Source organism: Phascolarctos cinereus, unplaced genomic scaffold, assembly GCF_003287225.1.
Source record: "Phascolarctos cinereus isolate Bilbo 61053 unplaced genomic scaffold, phaCin_HiC Scaffold_2;HRSCAF=192, whole genome shotgun sequence".
Classification (NCBI taxonomy): domain Eukaryota; kingdom Metazoa; phylum Chordata; class Mammalia; order Diprotodontia; family Phascolarctidae; genus Phascolarctos; species Phascolarctos cinereus.
In genome coordinates this window covers 335262951-335282778 of record NW_027555625.1, presented here as the reverse complement: position 1 = coordinate 335282778, position 19828 = coordinate 335262951, and the positions used below count along the sequence as shown (strand labels likewise).

The window sequence follows — 19828 nt, the reverse complement described above, 5'->3', positions numbered from 1 at the left end:
TGTTCACCCCTTCTACATTTCTGGAGTATTCAAGAAGCAAATAATCTCTTCAGCCCTGGTTTTCTTTTAAAGAATGTTTCAAGTGCCTCTTTATTATTGAATATCCATCTTTTTTCATTTATGGTTAAACTCAGACTTGTAGGGCAGGTTACCTTGGGTTGCATCCTGAACTTTAATGCTCTTTGGAATGCATTATTCCATTCCCTCCTGTGTTTTCTGGTAGGTATGGCATAGTCTTGTGTTATTCAAATTTATTTTCCTTTATATTTAAAGACTTTTTCCCTGGTCATTTACAGAATTTGTTGCTCCCAAACTGAACCATTAAATTTAATCATTATTTGTCTAGAAGTTTTCACCTTTGCTTTTTTTTTTTTTCCTGGAGGTGATCTATGAATTCTCTCAACTGGCACTTTGCTTTTCTGTGTTCAGAAGTTCTGGGCAGATTTCTTGTATTTTTTTTCTTGTATTATTTCTTGCATTGTGGTGTTCAGATTTTTTGACTTGTCACGTGTCTCCCAGTAGACCTATAATCCTTATATCATCTCTAACTTTATCTTCTAACTCACAATGTTTTGCTTGAATAGAGAGCATGTTTTCTTTTTAATGTTTTTCCTTGTTGCTTCTCTTCTTCCAGATTGTCCTTTACTTCAGTATATTTGCATTCCCAATCAGTTTTCCTCTTTTGTTTCTTTGGTGAGACTTGTCATGGCAGATTTCAGTTTTTCTAGTCTGCCAATTATTTCTGCTATTGCAGTCCACAAATTCCTCTCTCACAGTTCTTATTTCTCTATTAAACAACTCAGCAACATTGTGTTGTGGTTCTATGTTTAACACAAAATCACCATGGTCCTCTGCCTGATTATGTATTGAATCATTTTCCTTTGTTTTGTGGTATTTATTCATAGATGCTTGAACTTATTTACTAGATCCTTCTGTTGTTGGTTTTCTCAGCTAGTTTATGTGCTTATTCTCAAGGTTTCTGTTTCCTTCCTCCTGAACTATTTGGTAATTTATGGTATTTTTTCACCTTATTTTCCCTGTTATTCACTTTCTGACTCCCTCCCCTTTGATGGTGATCTCTCTGAGGGCTATCTCCCAAAGCATCTCAGCCTTCTCCCATGCTGGGCAATTCATAGTTCGATAGCCTAGATCTCTGCCCCAAATAACTTTTGGGCAGACAGAACTAGGCTCAGCTAGATGCTAAGGTTTTTTCCCTAAGACTTAGTGGAGTGACCCACAGACACATTTCCTCTATTCCTCAGTTCTCTAACCCTGTGGTGCACTGTACTGCTATCCTGTTGCTGCTGTAGCCTAGGCAGATTTCTGTCATTGGAGTTTGGATCTCTGAGGCTGTGGCAGAAAATGGGGGTGGGTTGAGGGAGAAGGGAGGATTAGAGTATGAGGCTGAGCTTTATTTCAAGCCCAGACAGGTGTTCTGCCCCATTCCTTCTGTTCCTCCACTCCCCTGAAGGGATCTTTGCAGTACAGAACACTGCCTTGGCACTGGCTATGTGGCCTCAACACATTTCTAAAGCCTGGAGTTTAGCTCTCTAAACACTGGAAAAAGTTAGTGTTGCATTTTGTTGCAAGCCTATGGGTCAAGATGGCTAGTGCAGTCTTGCTGCTGGGAGCATGGAGGGTGAGTGATGAAGAAGGGGGTGAGTGAATTTAACTTAAGTGTTAGTTCATGGGGATTTTACTTTCTTTTGGGTTCCTGGTGTCCTAGACCATGGAAACAGCTGAAATTGCTTTATCTTTGGCATATAATTTCTGTTTTGGAGAAGTCTGAGAGGTAGTGAGAAGCAGAGAAAATATCTAGTCTTCATTGCTCATGTGACTCAAGTCCAAGCTCATCATTTAACAAAAACTGCTCACTCTAAAGTTACCAATGATCTCCAAACTGCCAAGCTCAATGGTCTTCTTGTCCTCATCCTTCTTGACCTCTCTGCAGACTTTGGCACTGTTGATCACCCTCTTCTCCTTGATGCTCTATTCTAAGTTTTTGGGACACTACTAACTCTTGTTCCTTTGACCTATCTGACCATTCCTCAATCTACTTTTCTGGATCTTCATGCTCACTAACCCTGGGTATCCCACAGGGTTCTCTGTCCTTGGCTCTCTTCTCTCTGTATATTATTTTCTCTTGGTGATCTCATCAGCTCCCATGGATTCAATTATCCTTTCTATGATGATTCTCAAATCTACTCATCCTTCCCTAAATTCTCCATTGACCTCCAGTGTTACATCTCCAGATACTTTCTAGACATTCCAAAATAGATGTTCCATTGATACTTCATACTCAACATGCTCGAAACTCTCCCCCTTCCAAACTTTCCTTACTATCAAGGGCATCATCTTTCTCCCAGTCCCCCAGGCTTGCAACCAAAGTGTCATCCTCAACTCCTCAACTCCCCTGTATTCAATCTGTTGCCATGGCCTGTCAATTTCACCTTTGCAGGATCTTTCAAATTCACCCCCTTCTCTCCTTATACTTGGACTATTAGAATAATTTGCTTATTTGTCTGCTTGCCTCAAGTTTTTCCATGTTCCAGTCCATTTTCCATTCAGCCACCAAAGTGATTTTCTTAAAGTGCAGTTCTGACCACGTTACCCACTTACTCAATAACCACCAGTGGCTTCCTATCAACCCTAGAATCAAATATAACATCCTCTGGTGTTCAAAGCCCTTCGTGACCTAGTCTCCTCTCCCACTTCAAGTCTTCTTACACCTTACATCTCCCCTCACCATCTACATACTCTTCAATCCAGTGGCACCAGCCTCCTAGCTGTTCCTTGAACAAGACATTCATCTTGAGTCTGAGCATTTTTCTCTGGCTGAAATGTGCTCCCTCATCTCTGCCTCCTGGCTTCTTTCTAATCCCAGTTAAAATCCCACCTTCTAAAGGAAGGCTTTCCCAGTCCCTCTTAATTCTAGTGCCTTCCCTTGATTATTTCCTACTTATCTTGCATATAGCTTGTTTGTACATAGTTGTTTGCATTTTATCCCTCTTCTCCCTCCACTCAATGCTAGAGGCAGGCAGCTGGTGGTTCAGTGGATAGAGCATTGGGCCTGGAGTCAGGAAGACCTGAATTCAAATCTGGCCTCAGATGTTTAACAGCTCTTTGACCTCCCGCAAATCACTAAACCTCTGTTTGCCTCAGTTTCTTCAAGTGAAAAATGGGGATGATAGCAACTTCATCCCAGGGGTGCTGTGATAGAATGAAATAATATTGGCAAAAGTGCTCAGCACAGTGTCTGGCACATAAGAGGCATTATATAATTATTAATCCCTTCTCTTCTCTTTCCCATTAGATTGCGATCTCCTCAACTGCAGAAACTCTCTTTTGTCTTTCTTTGTATCCCCAGTGCTTAGCTCAGTGCCTGGCATATGATAGGTGCTTAATAAATGTTTATTCATTGACTAACCCTAGTAATATGGAACCATTTGAGTTTATCAAGTTGGGGGTAGGTGACATAGTCAGACTTATGCTTTAGGAAAATCACTTGAGCATTTAAAGTTCTATTCAATCTAGTGCCAGCCTACTTTTCAAACTTATTATATATTACTCTCCTCCACAAACTACATTCTAGGCAAACTAGTCTATTTGCTTTTTCCCACAAACAACATAATTTTTTTTCAACATTCCTGTTCAAGTTCTTTTTATTTTAGGTTAATTTTTCTTATAAGAGCAACTAATAGCTAAATACAGGTAACAATTAAAAAATTTTAATTTACATCATCATGAACCAAAAAAAGATTTAATCCCTATAAAAACATTTTTCATTTATACTTAGCACCTTCTCTTGTGTGTTTCCATTCTTTTTCTTTTCCTTTCAAAGCGTACTCATTTTAATCTGGAAAGAACATGTTTGACAGGTACCTTACAAAACTAATCAAAAGGACTATTGGGGGCAGCTAGGTGGCGCAGTGGAAAAAGCACCGGCTCAGGATTCAGGAGGACCTGAGTTCAAATCCGGCCTCAGACACATAACACTTACTAGCTGTGTGACCCTGAGCAAGTCACTTAACCCCACTGCTAAACAACAACAACAACAACAAAAAGGACTATAAACTAAGAAGAATGGGAGGAGAATTAGAAGACTGCCTTCAAATAAGATACTATAGAAAGCTGCGAGAAAGAAGAACTGCACCTGAGACACTCAGAAATCCACAGGACACAAATTCCAAGAAAGGAGTCAGTAGCAAAACTTATGGCCTTAAATGTCTATACACAAATGCACAAAGTTCAGGCAACAAAAAAGAGATATATAACCTTTCTTAAATAAGGAAGTAAATCTGACTTCATAGGTGTCACTGAAACTTGGTAAGATAAAACATGACTGGACTATGGCCCTAGATGAGTATATCTTATTCAAAAGAAAGCAGTAAAATGGGGTGACAGTTGGGCTAGCACTATATATTAAGAATGCATACTCATCTATTGAAATCCAGGAACCATAGGAGATAAAAATGGCAAAGGTATTTGAGGGAAGGTGGAAGGAGGGAGAAACAAAACTGATGTGCCAGATCTTGTCATTTCTACCTTCACAACATCTCTCCTATACATCCTCTTCCCTCTATTCATCTATCCACCAATAGAGATTAGGCCCTTGTAAGTAAGGTGAATTTTAGTGTATGTAAGGAGGATTTTGTTATTCTTTTTAGATAATAGTTCCCAGATCCTAGACAATATTTCCCATGAATTATGGTTGAAAACATCTCCACCATGGTGAGATATAGAGATGACATAACGTATACCTGCACTGTGATAGGTCCTGACGATATTGCTAAACTGGTCAGTGAGTGGGGAACCCATTTTGGGATTTGGGTAATACATAGAGGAATCCATGTACCTGCTTTGATCGGCCCCCCATCAATGCTGGGGGGGAATCTGTGTGTTTGCCTCAACCAGCCTCCACTGAGGCTTAGGGGATCTTGAAGGAGTTATACTCCTATTCTCACCTGCCCTTGCAAGAAGTGTGATTACGGAATGCTGTACAAGTTGGTGCTCCCACTATCAACAACTCTTTTTCGAGAACACTAGACTAGAATAAAGTAAGCTTATTTATAACCTCTTCAAAGCTATCTTCCTGTCTGACCAGATCAAAAGTAAACCTGTGCTAGAACACTTGTTAGTGTTAAGAGCCCCCTGTGTTCTCCTGCCCACAAATGGTATTACCTAGGTGTTTACATGTGAAAATAGCCCTCATCACCTTTCTCTTGGACTATTTCAAGGCTTCTCATCAATCTCCTTGTCTCATCTCTCCAAATACCAATACATCTTCCAATCATATGCCAAAACGATTTTCCTAAAATTTGTCTATCCATGTTCCTCTCCTACTCAATAAATTCCATTGGCTCCCTATTACCTCTTGGATCAAATATGAAGTCCTCTATTTGGCATTTGAAACTCATAAGTTGGCCCATTCCTACCTTTCTAGGTTTCTTACACTATTCCTCCCATCCCTCTTATACCATACTCAATTCCTTCTCCTGTTTCCATGCCTTTTCACTAGCTGTTTCTCATTCACTGGAATGCTCTTACTCTTCACCTCCTTCCCTGGTTTCTTTCAAATCTTATTTTCTATAGGAAGCCTTTCCTGGTCTCCCTAGTGGCTAGTGACTTCCCCTTTGAGATTACATTTTATCTACTAGTAGATAGATAGATAGATAGATAGATAGATAGATAGATAGATAGATAGATAGATCGATCGATCTTGCATTTACTCGTTATTTGGATGTTTTCATCATTTTGAATGTGAGCTTCTTGAAGTCAGGGACTACTGTTATTTTTCCTTGTAATACTCAATGTTTAGCATAGTGTCTGGCACAGACTAAGTACTTAAAATGCTTTACTTTATTTATTTGCTGATTAACTGAAGTATACTGAAGCTCAACTGAACAGAAAGACGTAATAGATAAGGAGTTTGGGAAACATCATAATCTGCTTTGGGACTTGAATTGTCCAGATATCTGCTGGAGCTCTGCCAAAAGCAGAACAGCTAACCATGCCTTGGTTTGCCTCAGTGATAACATCATCCTACAATGGAAATGACGAGAAACTTGGGGTAAGCAGATTTCAAAGAATGGAGAGGAAAGAGTGGTAGGATCCAATGCAGTAAAATATTTAAGGGAAGTCAGCCTAAGAGGGGTAGAAGAAACTTAAGAATGAAATTCTGAAGGCAAACAGAGAAAACAATCCCAATGAAGAAACAGAGAATCTGTCCAAAGAAACCAATATCAATGCATAGGGAATTTACCAACTATTTTAAATTTTTTAAAAAAATGTACAGGAGAGCAGGACCAGGTAAAAGGATGGCAGGGTTCTAAACAATGTCAGGAACACTAATGTACAAAATGAGCTAGGGTTGGGGAAGGAAGCTAAGTTGAAAACAAAAAGGACTTAATTTTTAAGTTATAGTGGGAGAAAAAGGATCAAAGAAAGGATAGGACCTTTGCTGGAGGTGGAAACAGCTGTTTCATTCTTAATTTGTCTCAACTGCAAAGAAGGATGAGCTGTACCAGGAAATGACAGAATATAATAACAGACAAGGGAGTTGAAACCCAAGATAAATAAAGACATAGAACCCCAAGTTGCTTTTGATTAATTCAAGTCACCTGACCCAAATGAATGACATCTTCAGGTATAACTCCTGAGCCAAGGTCTGTGACATTTGCAAAGTCACTGAAAACAGGAGTGGTATTGATGGGGTGATGGGACCTGGACCCCTAAAAGGAAAAGACCATGTCTTTGAAAGCAACCCAGCCCCTGAATTTTCCCATACATTTCAGCAGCTCACATCATTGGTGCATCCACCCAAGGCAACTGGCCCACCCCAGCTCACTAAATCAACTAATTAGCTTACCTGATGTTCCTTTCACTGTTGTTCTTGGCCCACCCCAGACTACTTACCACTACTTAAACCCATTCAGATCCTTTCCTGGTCCTTTTTGTATATAAGCATCAGTCTCACCCCCTTTAAGTTGCAGATTCTCCTATGAATCTCACCAGCTTCAATTGGCATTACATACATTTGTCACTTGACTGGAAAATTGTTTGAGTGCATAATTCATCCTGTACCCTGACATTTTAGGGTTCCCAGCAACCCCAAACCACATCAGTAACACAGGACTAGAGGAAAAATTTTGCCCCAATTTAAAAAAATAAAGCCTCTAAGCTTTACTTCAACTCATAAGAAAATTTTAGAATGGCCCATTCAAGAGATGGCTGCCAAACATTTAAAAAGGGGAACAACAAGCCAGCATGGTTTCATCAAGAATAGGTCAGGCTTTGTTGACTAACCCCCATTTCCTTTTCTGATAAGATTCCTAAACTGGTAGATGAAGGGAATAATGTGGATATAGGTTACTAGGATTTTGGCAATATTTTTGACACTACTCTTGTGGAGAATATTGAGAGATATGGATTAGATGAGTTCAGAACTGACTGGATAGCCAGATCAAAGAGTAGCTATTAATGGCTCAAAATAGCAGGTCTCCAGCAGAATAACCCAAGTATCTGTGCTTGGTCCTCTGTTGAATAACATTTTTTAGTGATCTAAACAAAGGCATAGATGATATACTCATCAACATACAGATGACATTAGGCTGGGAAGGATAGCTAGCTAAATCAGGATATAAAACGGCTATTAACAGGGGCTGAACTTAATGAGATTAAATTCAGTAAGGATAAATGTGAAGTACTTCCGGAGTATAAACAATGGAGGGATGGATAGCAATTGTTATGAAAAAAGATCTGGGCTTTTATAATAGAATACAAGCTCCATATCAGTGAGCAGAGTGAGGTAACAGCTAAAATGGTTTAACTGATCTTGGGCTGCAGTAACGAGGGGTCTAGCTTCCAGGAATAGGGAAATGACAGTCTCACCATACTCTGCCTTCCTTGGGCCTCATCTAAAGTACTGTGTTTAGTTTGGAGAACCACAGTTTTGGAAGGAGATTGATAAGCTGATGAGGGCAAACAGAACAGTAAAGAGCCTTGAGTCTATTCTATGTTACAGATTTGTTGAAGGAACTGGAAATATTTATTCCAGAGAGGATTTGGATGTCTTCAAATATGTGAAAGTTATCACGTTGAGGGGGAATTAGACTGGTTCTGTTTGGCCCCAGACAGCAGAATCAGAAACAGTAGGTGAAAGTTATAAGGAAGCAAAGTTAAGCTTGGTGTCAGGAAAAAATTTCCTAACAATTAGAACTTTTAATAAGTCGATTAGTTTGCCTTGAGAGGAAGGGAGGTCCCTTCCTTAGAGGTCTTCAGGCAGAGGTTGAATGACCTCATCAGGTGTGTTCTACTGGAGATTCCTTTCATGGATGGGTTGGACTAGAATTCAGAGGTGAGGAACCTGCAGCCTTGAGGCCAATGTGGCCTTCTAGGTCCTTGGGTGCAGTCTTTTGACTGAGTCCAAGTTTTACAGAACAAATCCTTTTATTGAGGAGATTTGTACTGTGAAGTTTGAATTCAGTTATAGGGCCACACTTGAGGACCTAAGAGGGCCACATGTGGCCTTGAGGGCACAGATTCCCCACCCCTGAACTACTCTAAAGTTCCTTCTAATTCACAGATTCTGCGATTAAAGGAAAAAGCATGAGACAGAAAAGTCAAGAATTTCAAATTCTGGTATTAGCTCACCTATCAGTTGAATCGTCTTGGACGTGCTCTCTTTGGACCTCTTTTGTGAAGCAAAAAATGGGATTATGGAATTCAGAGCTGAAGGGAATAACAAACAGGGAGTTGAAACCCAAGACAAATAAAGGGATAGTAAGAACTCGAAGTTGCTTTTAATGATTTCAATTCATCTGACCCAGATAAATGACATCCTCAGGTTCCCCACCCCAATATGATAAAAATAACTCTTATCTAGATCTAAAACTTTTGTTTATTGACAAAGAAACCAAGGTCCAGAAAGATGAAGGGACTTGTCCAAAGGATCTCAGGGTCTGTCTCATACAATCCTGTTGTTTTATGGATGTGGAAACTGAGACAAAGGGAGGTTAAATAACTTCCTCAAGGTCACATGGATAGAAAGCATCTGATGTAGGAGTTGATTCTAGGTCCTCTGACTCTAGAGTCAGTGCTCTTTCTATTCAGCCAAAGGTTGAATTAGATCTCAAAGTTTCCTACAAGATCTAGTTTTTTCATATAAATTTTAGTAACTTTTGTACTGGGTTGGAGTTAATCTATACCTGAATTGTATGCATGCATATCCATGGTGAGTTTTTTGGTTGCTATTTTGTCCACACACGTGAAAAAAGTCTCTGCAGATGGAGATTAGATTAATAGCAAAATGTCAGAATTGTTTTCTGCAAGGTAAATTATATTACTCCATATTCACTACTCTTTCTAAAAGAACACAGAAGAAAGGAGATGCAATGCCTTTTTGAGTTTCGTGCATGCAGTAGGTCCTTTCTATATATTTGCTATTGATAAGCACCTGATCAGTGGGGATAAGGAAGGAGGAACATACCTGGTATAGCATCATAAAACTTATTAGCAATAGCTTTTTAGTTATATCATGTAACCTGCAGGCAAATGGAAAGCTGCCAATAGCAAAACATATCTACACATTTTTTAATCTCAGAAGAATGCCATTTATGTTTTTCTGAACCTAATTTTCACACTAGGGCAGCACAGCTCTGTGAGGTCGGGCGGAATGACTTGGGCTTGAGTCCTATTATGGCTGTGGCACTTAAGTAACTGTGAAAACTTGGGCATATCACAGCAAATCTCAAAGCCCCATTTGTTAATAGGAATGACAGTTCTAACTTATTTTAAAAGGTCATTGTGAGGGCTAAATGATATAATGTATTTAAATACTTGATAAACTGTCAAGAACTATACAAATATAAGCTATTACTCTTATTATCACGTCAAGTTTTTGGTGATATATTAATTGATAGAAATATTTCCTTCTATATTTTAATTAAAGATCTTTATAAGTATGCTTTCTTGATACAGAATTTCTATATGAATCTATTTTTCAACTGAATATATGAGGAGCATTAGTTCAAAGGGCATTGACACTAAATTTATGTGCAACAAGTTATCTCAAACACACATCAGCTATTGTAACAAAATACATGGAAAGGCACACTGAAAAATGGTACTCTAGCACAGATCATTTTTATTATTTACTAAATTAAAAAATACAAATATCTTATTACAAAAATGTTTATCAAACAACTGTGTACGTAAGTACTGTCAAAGACTGACCATTAGTTTATAACATTATGTACATTTGGCTAACATTTATGAGACACATACAGAGTGACAATTTTGTTAATAATGGACTTCGGAGGTCAAATATTTTAAAATTTGGCAACTGTTACGTAGTAATCTGCACAGAAAGACATTCTGAGAGGCAAAGAATATGATAAATTGAACTATGCAGATTCTATTCTTGCCATAAGTTTCAATAACTACATTTTCCCCCATTTCCTCAAGTCTCATTATAATAAAAAGTAAAGTGCACAGAAACAACAAGAATACTAATTTTGGTCACATTATTTATACTACAGCCACAAAAAGTGTGCTGTCATATTCAGGGTTCTGACTTTGTTCATTGTTCCTGGGGCTTTGAAAATTAAATCTGAATATGTGAAGGGAAGAAAACCAAGACTTTCTAAATCACATTAAATGGACTTAAAGCTAAAGGAAAAAATATTCTTTTGAGAACATGGACCTAAAAAAATTTCACTGTCTTTGTTTTGTACTAAATATAGAATTAGCATAAAGGCATATTTTTACCTCTGAAAAAGTTTACTGAGAATCTCTTTCAAAAAAGGCAATAGACCAGACAAGTACAGCATATGCCACAATACTGTCAGTTATTGATTATCACTTACATACTGCAGCATTAATACCAGGCATTCGTGACCTCCATAGGCCATAAATAGTACAGGTAGAAGCAATGTTTTTATTCCTTGACACTAAGTTTTCTAATTAATATCAAGTGTAATCTGGGAAAAAATGTCATTGCTACACTATTATGGAGGAAGAATGCTGGTAGTCTAGGCAAGTGCTCCTTTTAGGAATTTTAACCCAATAGCTTAATTTAAGGAAAATAAATACTAAAGTAAGGCCATTGATGCAAGATTAGCTATTAGGTCTTCCCCCTCCCCCAACAAGTGTGTGCACATGCTTATGTGCTTATAGTTTTGATTCTGATTTAACAATATATATCTTATTACAAACCACCTACATGTTTTATCAGGCTTATTTACAAATACACAATGAATTACACGGACATGAAAAACTAAATAAATTGTAGGAAAAAAATGTAGCAGTTTTAACAACCCCACACAGTACACAGAAGAAAAGCCAAATTTGCATAATTGTTAACCAAACAAAAAGGTTTAGTCATAAAACACCTGCCATATTTTGGAAGGCCATTCTTCATATACTAGGTGTTGGACCCAACTTGGAGGTAAAATATCTTGGTCATCATGATTACATTTTTCTCAGCATTAAAAAAAGAAAAAATATATATATATATATCAATATGAAGTGTACATATAATACTACCTACAAATATGAATACTCTCATAATGTTATGAGATGTAAAAATTATTAAATATATTTTCACTCCCATGGCACACCACACTTGGTAACACTAATACAGGTAAGTTTAGTTAACAATTGATAGTGATTATGAATGTTTTATTGAATATTTTCCTTTCTGTAGCTGGGAAATATAAAGTTTAGATTTGCTTCCATCAGATCTCTTAAACCAAACTTCATCATGGTTAATTGTTGTAATTATGGCACTAAAAGAAAAAGGAAAAGAAAGAATTAACCTTGGAACTAACCAAGCTATTAGAGTATTTGCAACAGAAATTACCTTACCAAGGTTTTGACTATGTCCTCAAAAATGAAATTAACAGAAATGTAACAGAGTTAACTGACCATCATAACTACCAAATCAAATATTCAAACACAAGACTGTCAAAAATACCAGACAGATCAGCAGATTAAGTCATACCACAGAAGTGGAGAGTGGCCTCTTAATTACTAAACTTACTTTTCATCAGATATAAATGTACAGGTGAAAATAATAACAAAAATTTCTTTCGCCTGTAAGGGTTGCAATAAAAGATAGAAAGGAATTGGGTGTTACCAAAAAGGTATTATCCACTTTGCTCACAAGGTCACTGTATATGGATGGTGTTCCTCACATTAACCTAAATTTCCAATGTCAATTCAGACCTGGATCACATTTTATAGGCAGAAAAAGCAAAGTGAACTTTACTATGGTATAGTGATACCATACCATGTGATGCACCTTATCACAGACTTCTTGAAGTATTTTGATAGTAACTACTGACATTTTTATGTGTCAAGGATCTATGATTTCTCCCACTACCAACAAGTAGATCACAACTTCTCTAGAACTTTAGGTCTTAAGAGAGTTACTGGAGGCTCATAGATGTAAATGGATTTGCCCACTTCCACAGTTAGAAGGTGTCACAAGTGTAATTTGAACTCAGATCTTCCTGACTCCAAGTCCAATACTCTATATACTACATCTTGCTAACTTTACTACCTCCTGCTGACTTTTCAGCATCTTCATAGGAACAGAAAAAGAAATTGATTTTAATATTGTGCCTCTTTCTCCTTTTCATGGTGATGCTAAGAAGTTAGGCAACAAGACTTTAAAATGTTACTAGTTAGACTAATTTTTATTACTTCATTAGTTGTTGACTATAATTGCCCCAGAACTTCCTAAAACAGAAATACAGAACTGCCAATAAAACTATGGTGGCAAATCAGCAGAAATCTGTGATGGGTCAGTTTAGCTGATATTACACTAAATCAGATGGGGCAGCTAGGTGGCGCAGTGGATAGAGCACCGGCCCTGGATTCAGGAGGACCTGAGTTCAAATCCAGCCTCGGACACATAACACTTACTAGCTGTGTGACCCTGGGCAAGTCACTTAACCTCACTGCCTAGCAAAAACAAAAAAACACTAAATCAGAAAAACAGTATCTTCCAAAAATTAATCAGTAGGATCAATTACCAACCCATACAATGACAGCACTTCCTTATGTCTACATAATGTTGATATATGCATTAACGTTAACTTATTTTTTTAATTGCTGATCAAATTTTACATCATAAAAGAGAGAAGGAGCTAGATTTAAGCTTTATGAAGAACATGAAAATTCAGCAACATATATACATTTGGGGGCACTCAAGTATGTGTTATTAGAAATGACAAGTTACAATATTGTGAATTTCTAGAGCAGTGGTGGGGAACATGCAGCCTTGAGGCCACATGTGGCCCTCTAGGTCCTTGGGTGCAGCCTTTTATTAAAGGGATTTGTTCTGTGAAGTTTGGATTCAGTCAAGGGGCCTCACCTGAAGACTTAGAGGGCCACATATGGCTTCAAGTTCCCCACCCCTGGTCTAGAGGATTCCTGACTAAATTTAAGGTGAAATGTAAAAATAAGAGATTTTTTTTAAAAAACCTGTTTTTTACCTTGTAGGGCATTCATCTTTCTTATCAATACATATTGTCTGTCCACGTATATACCATTCACCATCATAATACAATCTTCCCTCTTCAGACTTAGCACTGTGCAGGTGTTTTTCCAATTTCACAGGTGCTAAAGGGATCAGTTGAAAAACTGTTATATTAATAAAATATTGTCAGAATAATAAAAGTGTCAGAACATTAAGGTTTAATTTTCAAACACTACATGCACTAATTTGTTCATCCTTGTATACATACAATGTGTTAGAATATCCATTTATATTTTCTGTAGCTATTTCTACAATTCTTTACAGTACGGGTATCTAGGAAAATTTTTTTTGATGTTTTCTAGTATTGATTAATTTAGTTTCAACAATGAACAATTTTTTAAAAAGACAAAATACGCCAAGAATAAAAGAGAGAAAACAAAAGAGACTTTACCTAATTGTAAGTGCAAATTAAAAAGCAAGATTCAAAAACTGTGGCTGTCATCACTGGAAACCACATTCCCTTTCCCTCAAACTGTGAAAACAGATATATGTTATAATACCTACCATATCACCATTTTACCATATAATGAATGCCTCTGAAACTTTAAGGTGTGGCATTTAAAACATTCAGAAAAGCAGGGTGCTATAATGGGAGTTTCCATTTCCAAAATCCAGAACATGGTCTGGCAATAAACCTTACAGAGGCTCCTTGATAATCTTATTGGATTATCAAGGACATACTGTGGCATACACAATCCTAAAAAACTCAACATTGAGACTTACACACTCTGGGCATATGAATGAATAAATACTTTCCAGGTTGTCCTAACTCTTAAGATCATATCAAACTGTAGCTGCTGGGCAAACTGTAATGCTAGGTTCTAGAAAGAGCCTAAGCTAAGTAATGGGTAAATCTATGCAGCATGATTTTTAGTTCAAATGCCAATGGCCTCATTACTATGAATAGTAAGTCTATGGATATAGATTAAAACCCCTTTTTCACTTTGGTACTGACAGTCTTCATGAGTGGTGGTCAAAAAATTCACAACATCAAGGTTAACTTTCTGATGTTAAGCATCTCTGAACTTAATTAAGCTGGTTCTTGGATATCAGATCTAAGTCTGTTGCTGGTCCTTCCTAGCTCTAAAGAAATTGCCAGAGTTTGTGCTGTGCTAGCACAATAATAGAGAATACAGGCTCATCTCTAAATCACAGTGAAGCATTAGAATAAGATTTTAGTGGAGAGGGCACTATATTACATAAGATAATTATCCTTTTCTTTTTTGTCATGCCTTCTTCAACTAAGTACAAGGTTTCCAAATTTTATTTTATAGTTATTATTAATTAATTTTGTTTAAATTTATTATTTTCTCAGAGGAAACTGGGAAATTGTGTAGTGTTTTCAACAATCTCAAGCTGCTCGCTAGCCCAAAATCATCTTTTTAACATAAACCTTTCTCCCTGTGATGCTATCTGGGTTCAAATTTGGAACAACATAATCTCAAAACAATTAAAGTTACAGGTAAGTAACAAGCAATGGAAAAATATATGATGGATTTGAGTAGGCTGCAACATATTTGCAGGGATGACCCACACTCCAGTAGTATGGTACAGCTGAAATAATACTAGAGTTTAAGTCTGTAGACCTAAGTTCAAATTGTGGCAATTTGATATTTCTGTGCTTCTGAGAAAGTCACTTAAATTCTCTAAGCCTCAGTTTCCTCATCTGTAAAAATAAGAAGGGTACACACGATTTCTAAAATCCCTCCCAACTCTAAATCTATCAATTTATGATCTTAACAAGAGGTAAAAGGAACATCTCTTCATAATATATGACTGGAAAAGTAGAAGGACAAACACTTGTAGCAAGAAGGATAATAGATGGATAACCCATGTATACAACAGTACACAAAATGTAAAGGGATGAAGATAAAATCCTCTGTGGATAATCCAGGGGAGAACGTGGACAAGGATTACATAAGGCAAGAAGGAGTGGGTGGATAAAAATCTGTATCAATAGAGGGAATACTCACATGGACGGGCTCACAAATCCATCCATTCAACTACTGAATAAGTTAATTTTAAGAGAGATTTCTGGCCACATATTCAGACAAGCAAATAATCTTAACTCGATTCTACATGTTATCTGTAACATGATTGTTGTTCCCCTCAGATCTGTATATCCTATCAGTAAATTAGAGAGTTCTGTGCTTACTATATCCCTTTGAGGATCAACTAGAGGAGAAGTTGCTTAATTCTCTGAAGGACTCTTTTTAAATGATTGCTACAATGAATAATGATGAAGATATAAGAAGATAAAACCAAAACTGAGTCTCCCTTACATTATATCTAGAATCTTGACATTTTATACCCATACAGAACATACTGGGGAATGATATAAATATCATTGGTATGAACCAAGATCAATGATAGGGAAAATTCCTTATTGTACTAATGATTCTATCAACTCTGATAGAGGAGACCTATGCAGTAACAGTAAAGAAATGGAGTGACTTACGTTCTGATTTTACTCTATGTGGACCGAGTGTAGCCATAGCCTTAAGGAGAAGAAAATGAAATTTAGTTATTTTAAAGTCATTTCTACAACTGAATGAAGCCAGTTCAGAGTTTTATTGATATGGGATGTTCTTCCTTTCACCTACTAAAGTATGTTTATTTATGATACTGAATACTCAGCAACAATGAAAAATTAAATAACAAAGTGGAATGAAATATTCCATCAAGCTGTTCAAATGGTCTTTCAGTTTCTAATAACAGATTCTTTTATAAAAAGTATTATAGACTTTTCTTTGCAAGGAAAAAGAAAACCTAAAATTAATGAGTAATTTCTAACACTCAGAATGTTCTAGGTATAATAGACATGTTTTGCTTTAAAAGTAAAAGTGAAAGTGAAAGGAACCAATCATTTTAAATATAAAAACTCTGAAATTCCAGACTGAGTATTTAGCTTCCTTTGTGTTAGGCTTGATCCCTCCACCATAATGTCTGTCCCTAATACTATGAAAGATGCATTTAAAGCTATGAAAGTAAATTATATAGTAATGTCCTAAGGTATGACAAAGCTGAGAACATAATACATGTCCTACAATGAATGCCCTTCTAGGTCACAGTTCTTAGTTACTCTTATATGTCTGAAAGTAATATTATAAAAGCAAAGAAATATTGCAATATTCATACTAGGTTACATCAATGAAAATCTTACCTTTCTAATTGTTGTCCAATCTTCAAGAATATCTAGGTCTTGTAACATATAAACTATATAGGGGCGTTGAAAAGTTAAGGACAATTTTGCTATTAAGTGAGAGTAATAACTCACTAATCATATTCACACTTTCTCTTTCAGAAATTTAAATTATGATTTGTAGGTATGATGTTTTAGCACATAGATTTCAGACTTTTAAATATTCTTCAAAAATGGTACTGTGGGATTTCCAGGTAAGGTAGCCTCCACAGAGGTATAGTACTGTCTCAAGGAAATAATCTCTCTGTGCTAATTCTAAAAGAAAAATAATTTTAATTTCAGTGGGATTTTATTAGTTGTGATTGTGATTGTGTGTGTGTGTGTGTGTTTTAAGGGAAAAAGATTCATTACAATTTGTGAATTATAAATATAATTCTTTTCAAAATTCAATTTCAATGTTTTTGTTTTTCATTATGTGAAGTAACTTAAACTTGTAATTAGCATTTCTATGTTTTCTTTGGGATACTTACTCCTTTAATAATTCAATCCAAAGTAGTAATAATACTTGACATTCATATAATGTTTTCCAGATTACAAATCACTTTATACAAATTATCCTATTTGATTTGATCTGCACAACAATCCTGTAAGGTAGGTTGTGTAGATACTATTACTCCTATTTTAGAATCTCAAGACTTGGGAAAAGACCTTGAAAGTCATCAAATCCAACTTGTACCCAACAAGGAATCATCTCCTATATTATCCTTAACAAATGGGAACCAAGGGGCAGCTAGGTGGCGCAGTGGATACAGCATTGACCCTGAATGCAGGAGGACCTGAGTTCAAATCCAGCCTCAGACACATAAGACATAACTAGCTGTGTGACCTTGGGCAAGTCACTTAACCCCATTGCCTAGCCAAAAAAAGAAAAAAAGAAAAAGAAAAAAAAACAAATGGGAACCAAGGCACAGAGTATTGGTGTGACGTGTTTAAAGCCACATAGCTGGGACAGCAGAGTTGGAATTCAAACCTTGATCTTCCAATGACAAATATAGCATTCTGTGTGTTAGTCTTTAGTTTTGCTTTGGTGATCAGTTTTAGGAATTTTCTTTTCTTTGTAGTTAATAGGTAACTCTTCTATTTCCTCAGGTTTTTTCCCCCCTATTTTGTCAAAGTACAAAAAAAAGTACTGCTGTTCAATAATATCATGTCTTATGTAGACCATGAGAAGAAAAGTATTAATTCTATTTTAGGAAATAATAGTAGATTAAGAGGTAACATGATCTAGTGGATAAAGAGCTGTCCTCAGCACCCGAAAGCTCTCTCTCTCACACATACAAACTGGCCTGTGTGACCCTAGGAAGGCACTTTAACCTCTCAATACCCCATGTAGATCTCTATAAGTTGTAGAAAAGGTGCCAATCCACACCCGGCACTGTACTGAACACTGGGTTTACAAAGAAAGGTGAAAATTGTTCCTGCTTTCAAGCACCTCACAAACTAAATGGGAAAACATGTAGATAACTAGGATAACTAGGTTACATACAAGAAATGCACAAAGTAGATGAGAATTAATCTCAGAGAACAGCTTGGTGGCTCAGTGGATACAGTGCCAGGCCTAGAGTTGGGAAGATGCATCTTCCTGAGTTCAAATCCAACCTCTGACACTTACTAGCTATTTGATCCTAGGCAAGTCCCTTAATCCTGTTTGCTGTGGTTTCCTCATCTGTAAAATGAGCTGGAGGAGGAAATGGCAAACCACTTTAGTATTTGCCAAGAAAACCTCAAAAGGGGTCACAAAGAGTCAGGCACAACTGAAACAACAAAAAACAACAGTCTCAGAGAAGGCATGAGCATCTCAGAAGACCAAAAAGGGCCTTTTATACAGAAGGTTTGAGGTGAGCTGACTTGAAAGAGAAGCCAGGGAAACTTTCCAAGCATGAAGAATAACCACTGCAAAAGCAAAAAGAAGGGAAAGACAGTTGAGTGTATGGAGGAAGAACATTAAGTAAACCAATGTAGCTGGATTAGAGGTAAGCAGAAAGAAGTGTAAGAAAACTGGAAAGGGAGGCAAAGGCCAGGTTATGAAGCATTTAAAATGTTGAAGAGAGCATTTTACATTTGCTCCAAAGGTAATAGTTTACTGAGTAGAGGACAGCATGGGCAGACCTACGCTTTAGGAAAATCATGTTACCAGATGTGTCTAGGATTGATGTGTAAAAAGCAATGGTCAAAGAGAGGGGGTGAAGCTTGAATGAGGCTAATGGCTGTGTGAGTAGACAGAAGGGAGTGTAGAGGAAAGTTGTAAGGGTAGACACAAGATCTAGAAATGGATTAGATACGTGGTATTAGTAAGGGTAAGAAGACAAGGAGGACACTGAGATTGTGAGCCTGACTGAATGGGAGGATGATGATGCCTTCAAGGGTAATAAGGAGATTTGGAAGAGGGGAAAGTTTGGAGGAGAAAATTATGAGTTCTGTTTTGGACATGTTGAATTTGTGATGCCTATTGAACATCTAGTTTGAGATGTCCAAAAAGCAGATGGTGATGTAAACTGTAAACCAGGAATTCCCTATGCCAGTAAAATTATGAGTCAAGTCCAAAAGAAAAATTGAAGCACAGAAGTTCAAAAGCATTAGTTTAAAACAAAACAAACTAGCATGCTAGACATCCATGTGGATTTACAGAACTGAGGCTCCATAAGTGAATTTATAGCACCCCTGCTTGGCAGATATCTCTTAGCCTTCAAAAAACATTATAAATAATCCATTATGTCTGAGAACTTCCTATATCCAATGTCAATATGCACCAAGAAAAATTATTTTAAAAGTTGCAAAAAACACTTCAAAGTCCAGAAATTAGGAAAAGGATATCTGATACAACAACTGGTTTCTTTTTGTCTGGACTGAAGGGATCCTTTCTTTTTTTCCTTGACTGAAGTTCATCATTCCACAGTTCTGAAAAATAAATCAAAGAATAAATATTAATTTACCTTTGGGTTTAAGAACATATATATATGTTACACATATTTTTAGAGAATGTCCTTGTACATTTAGTTCTGTCATTACTATACTTATTGAAATGCCAGAAATCACAAAATCTCTTAAAATAGGTGACAACTTAAAAGAAAAATACATTAAGG

At 36.8% G+C, this 19828-nt stretch overlaps 1 protein-coding gene across 3 annotated transcripts in view; it reads right to left on the bottom strand.

Moving 5' to 3' along the window:
* Window positions 1-10121: 10121 nt before the first annotated feature.
* BRMS1L (BRMS1 like transcriptional repressor) overlaps window positions 10122-19828 on the bottom strand; it is a 161523-nt gene continuing 151816 nt past the window's right edge. For 2 of the 3 annotated variants that reach the window (XM_020991374.2, XM_020991377.2), the window contains 5 exons: window positions 19560-19643; window positions 16707-16771; window positions 16002-16041; window positions 13500-13647; window positions 10122-11786 (listed from right to left, as the gene is read on the bottom strand). In XM_020991374.2, coding sequence (XP_020847033.1) covers window positions 11669-11786; window positions 13500-13647; window positions 16002-16041; window positions 16707-16771; window positions 19560-19643 — 455 coding nt within the window. In that variant the 3' untranslated portion in view covers window positions 10122-11668. The remainder of the gene's footprint in view (window positions 11787-13499; window positions 13648-16001; window positions 16042-16706; window positions 16772-19559; window positions 19644-19828) is intronic. The other variant, XM_020991375.2, reaches the window with a different exon arrangement.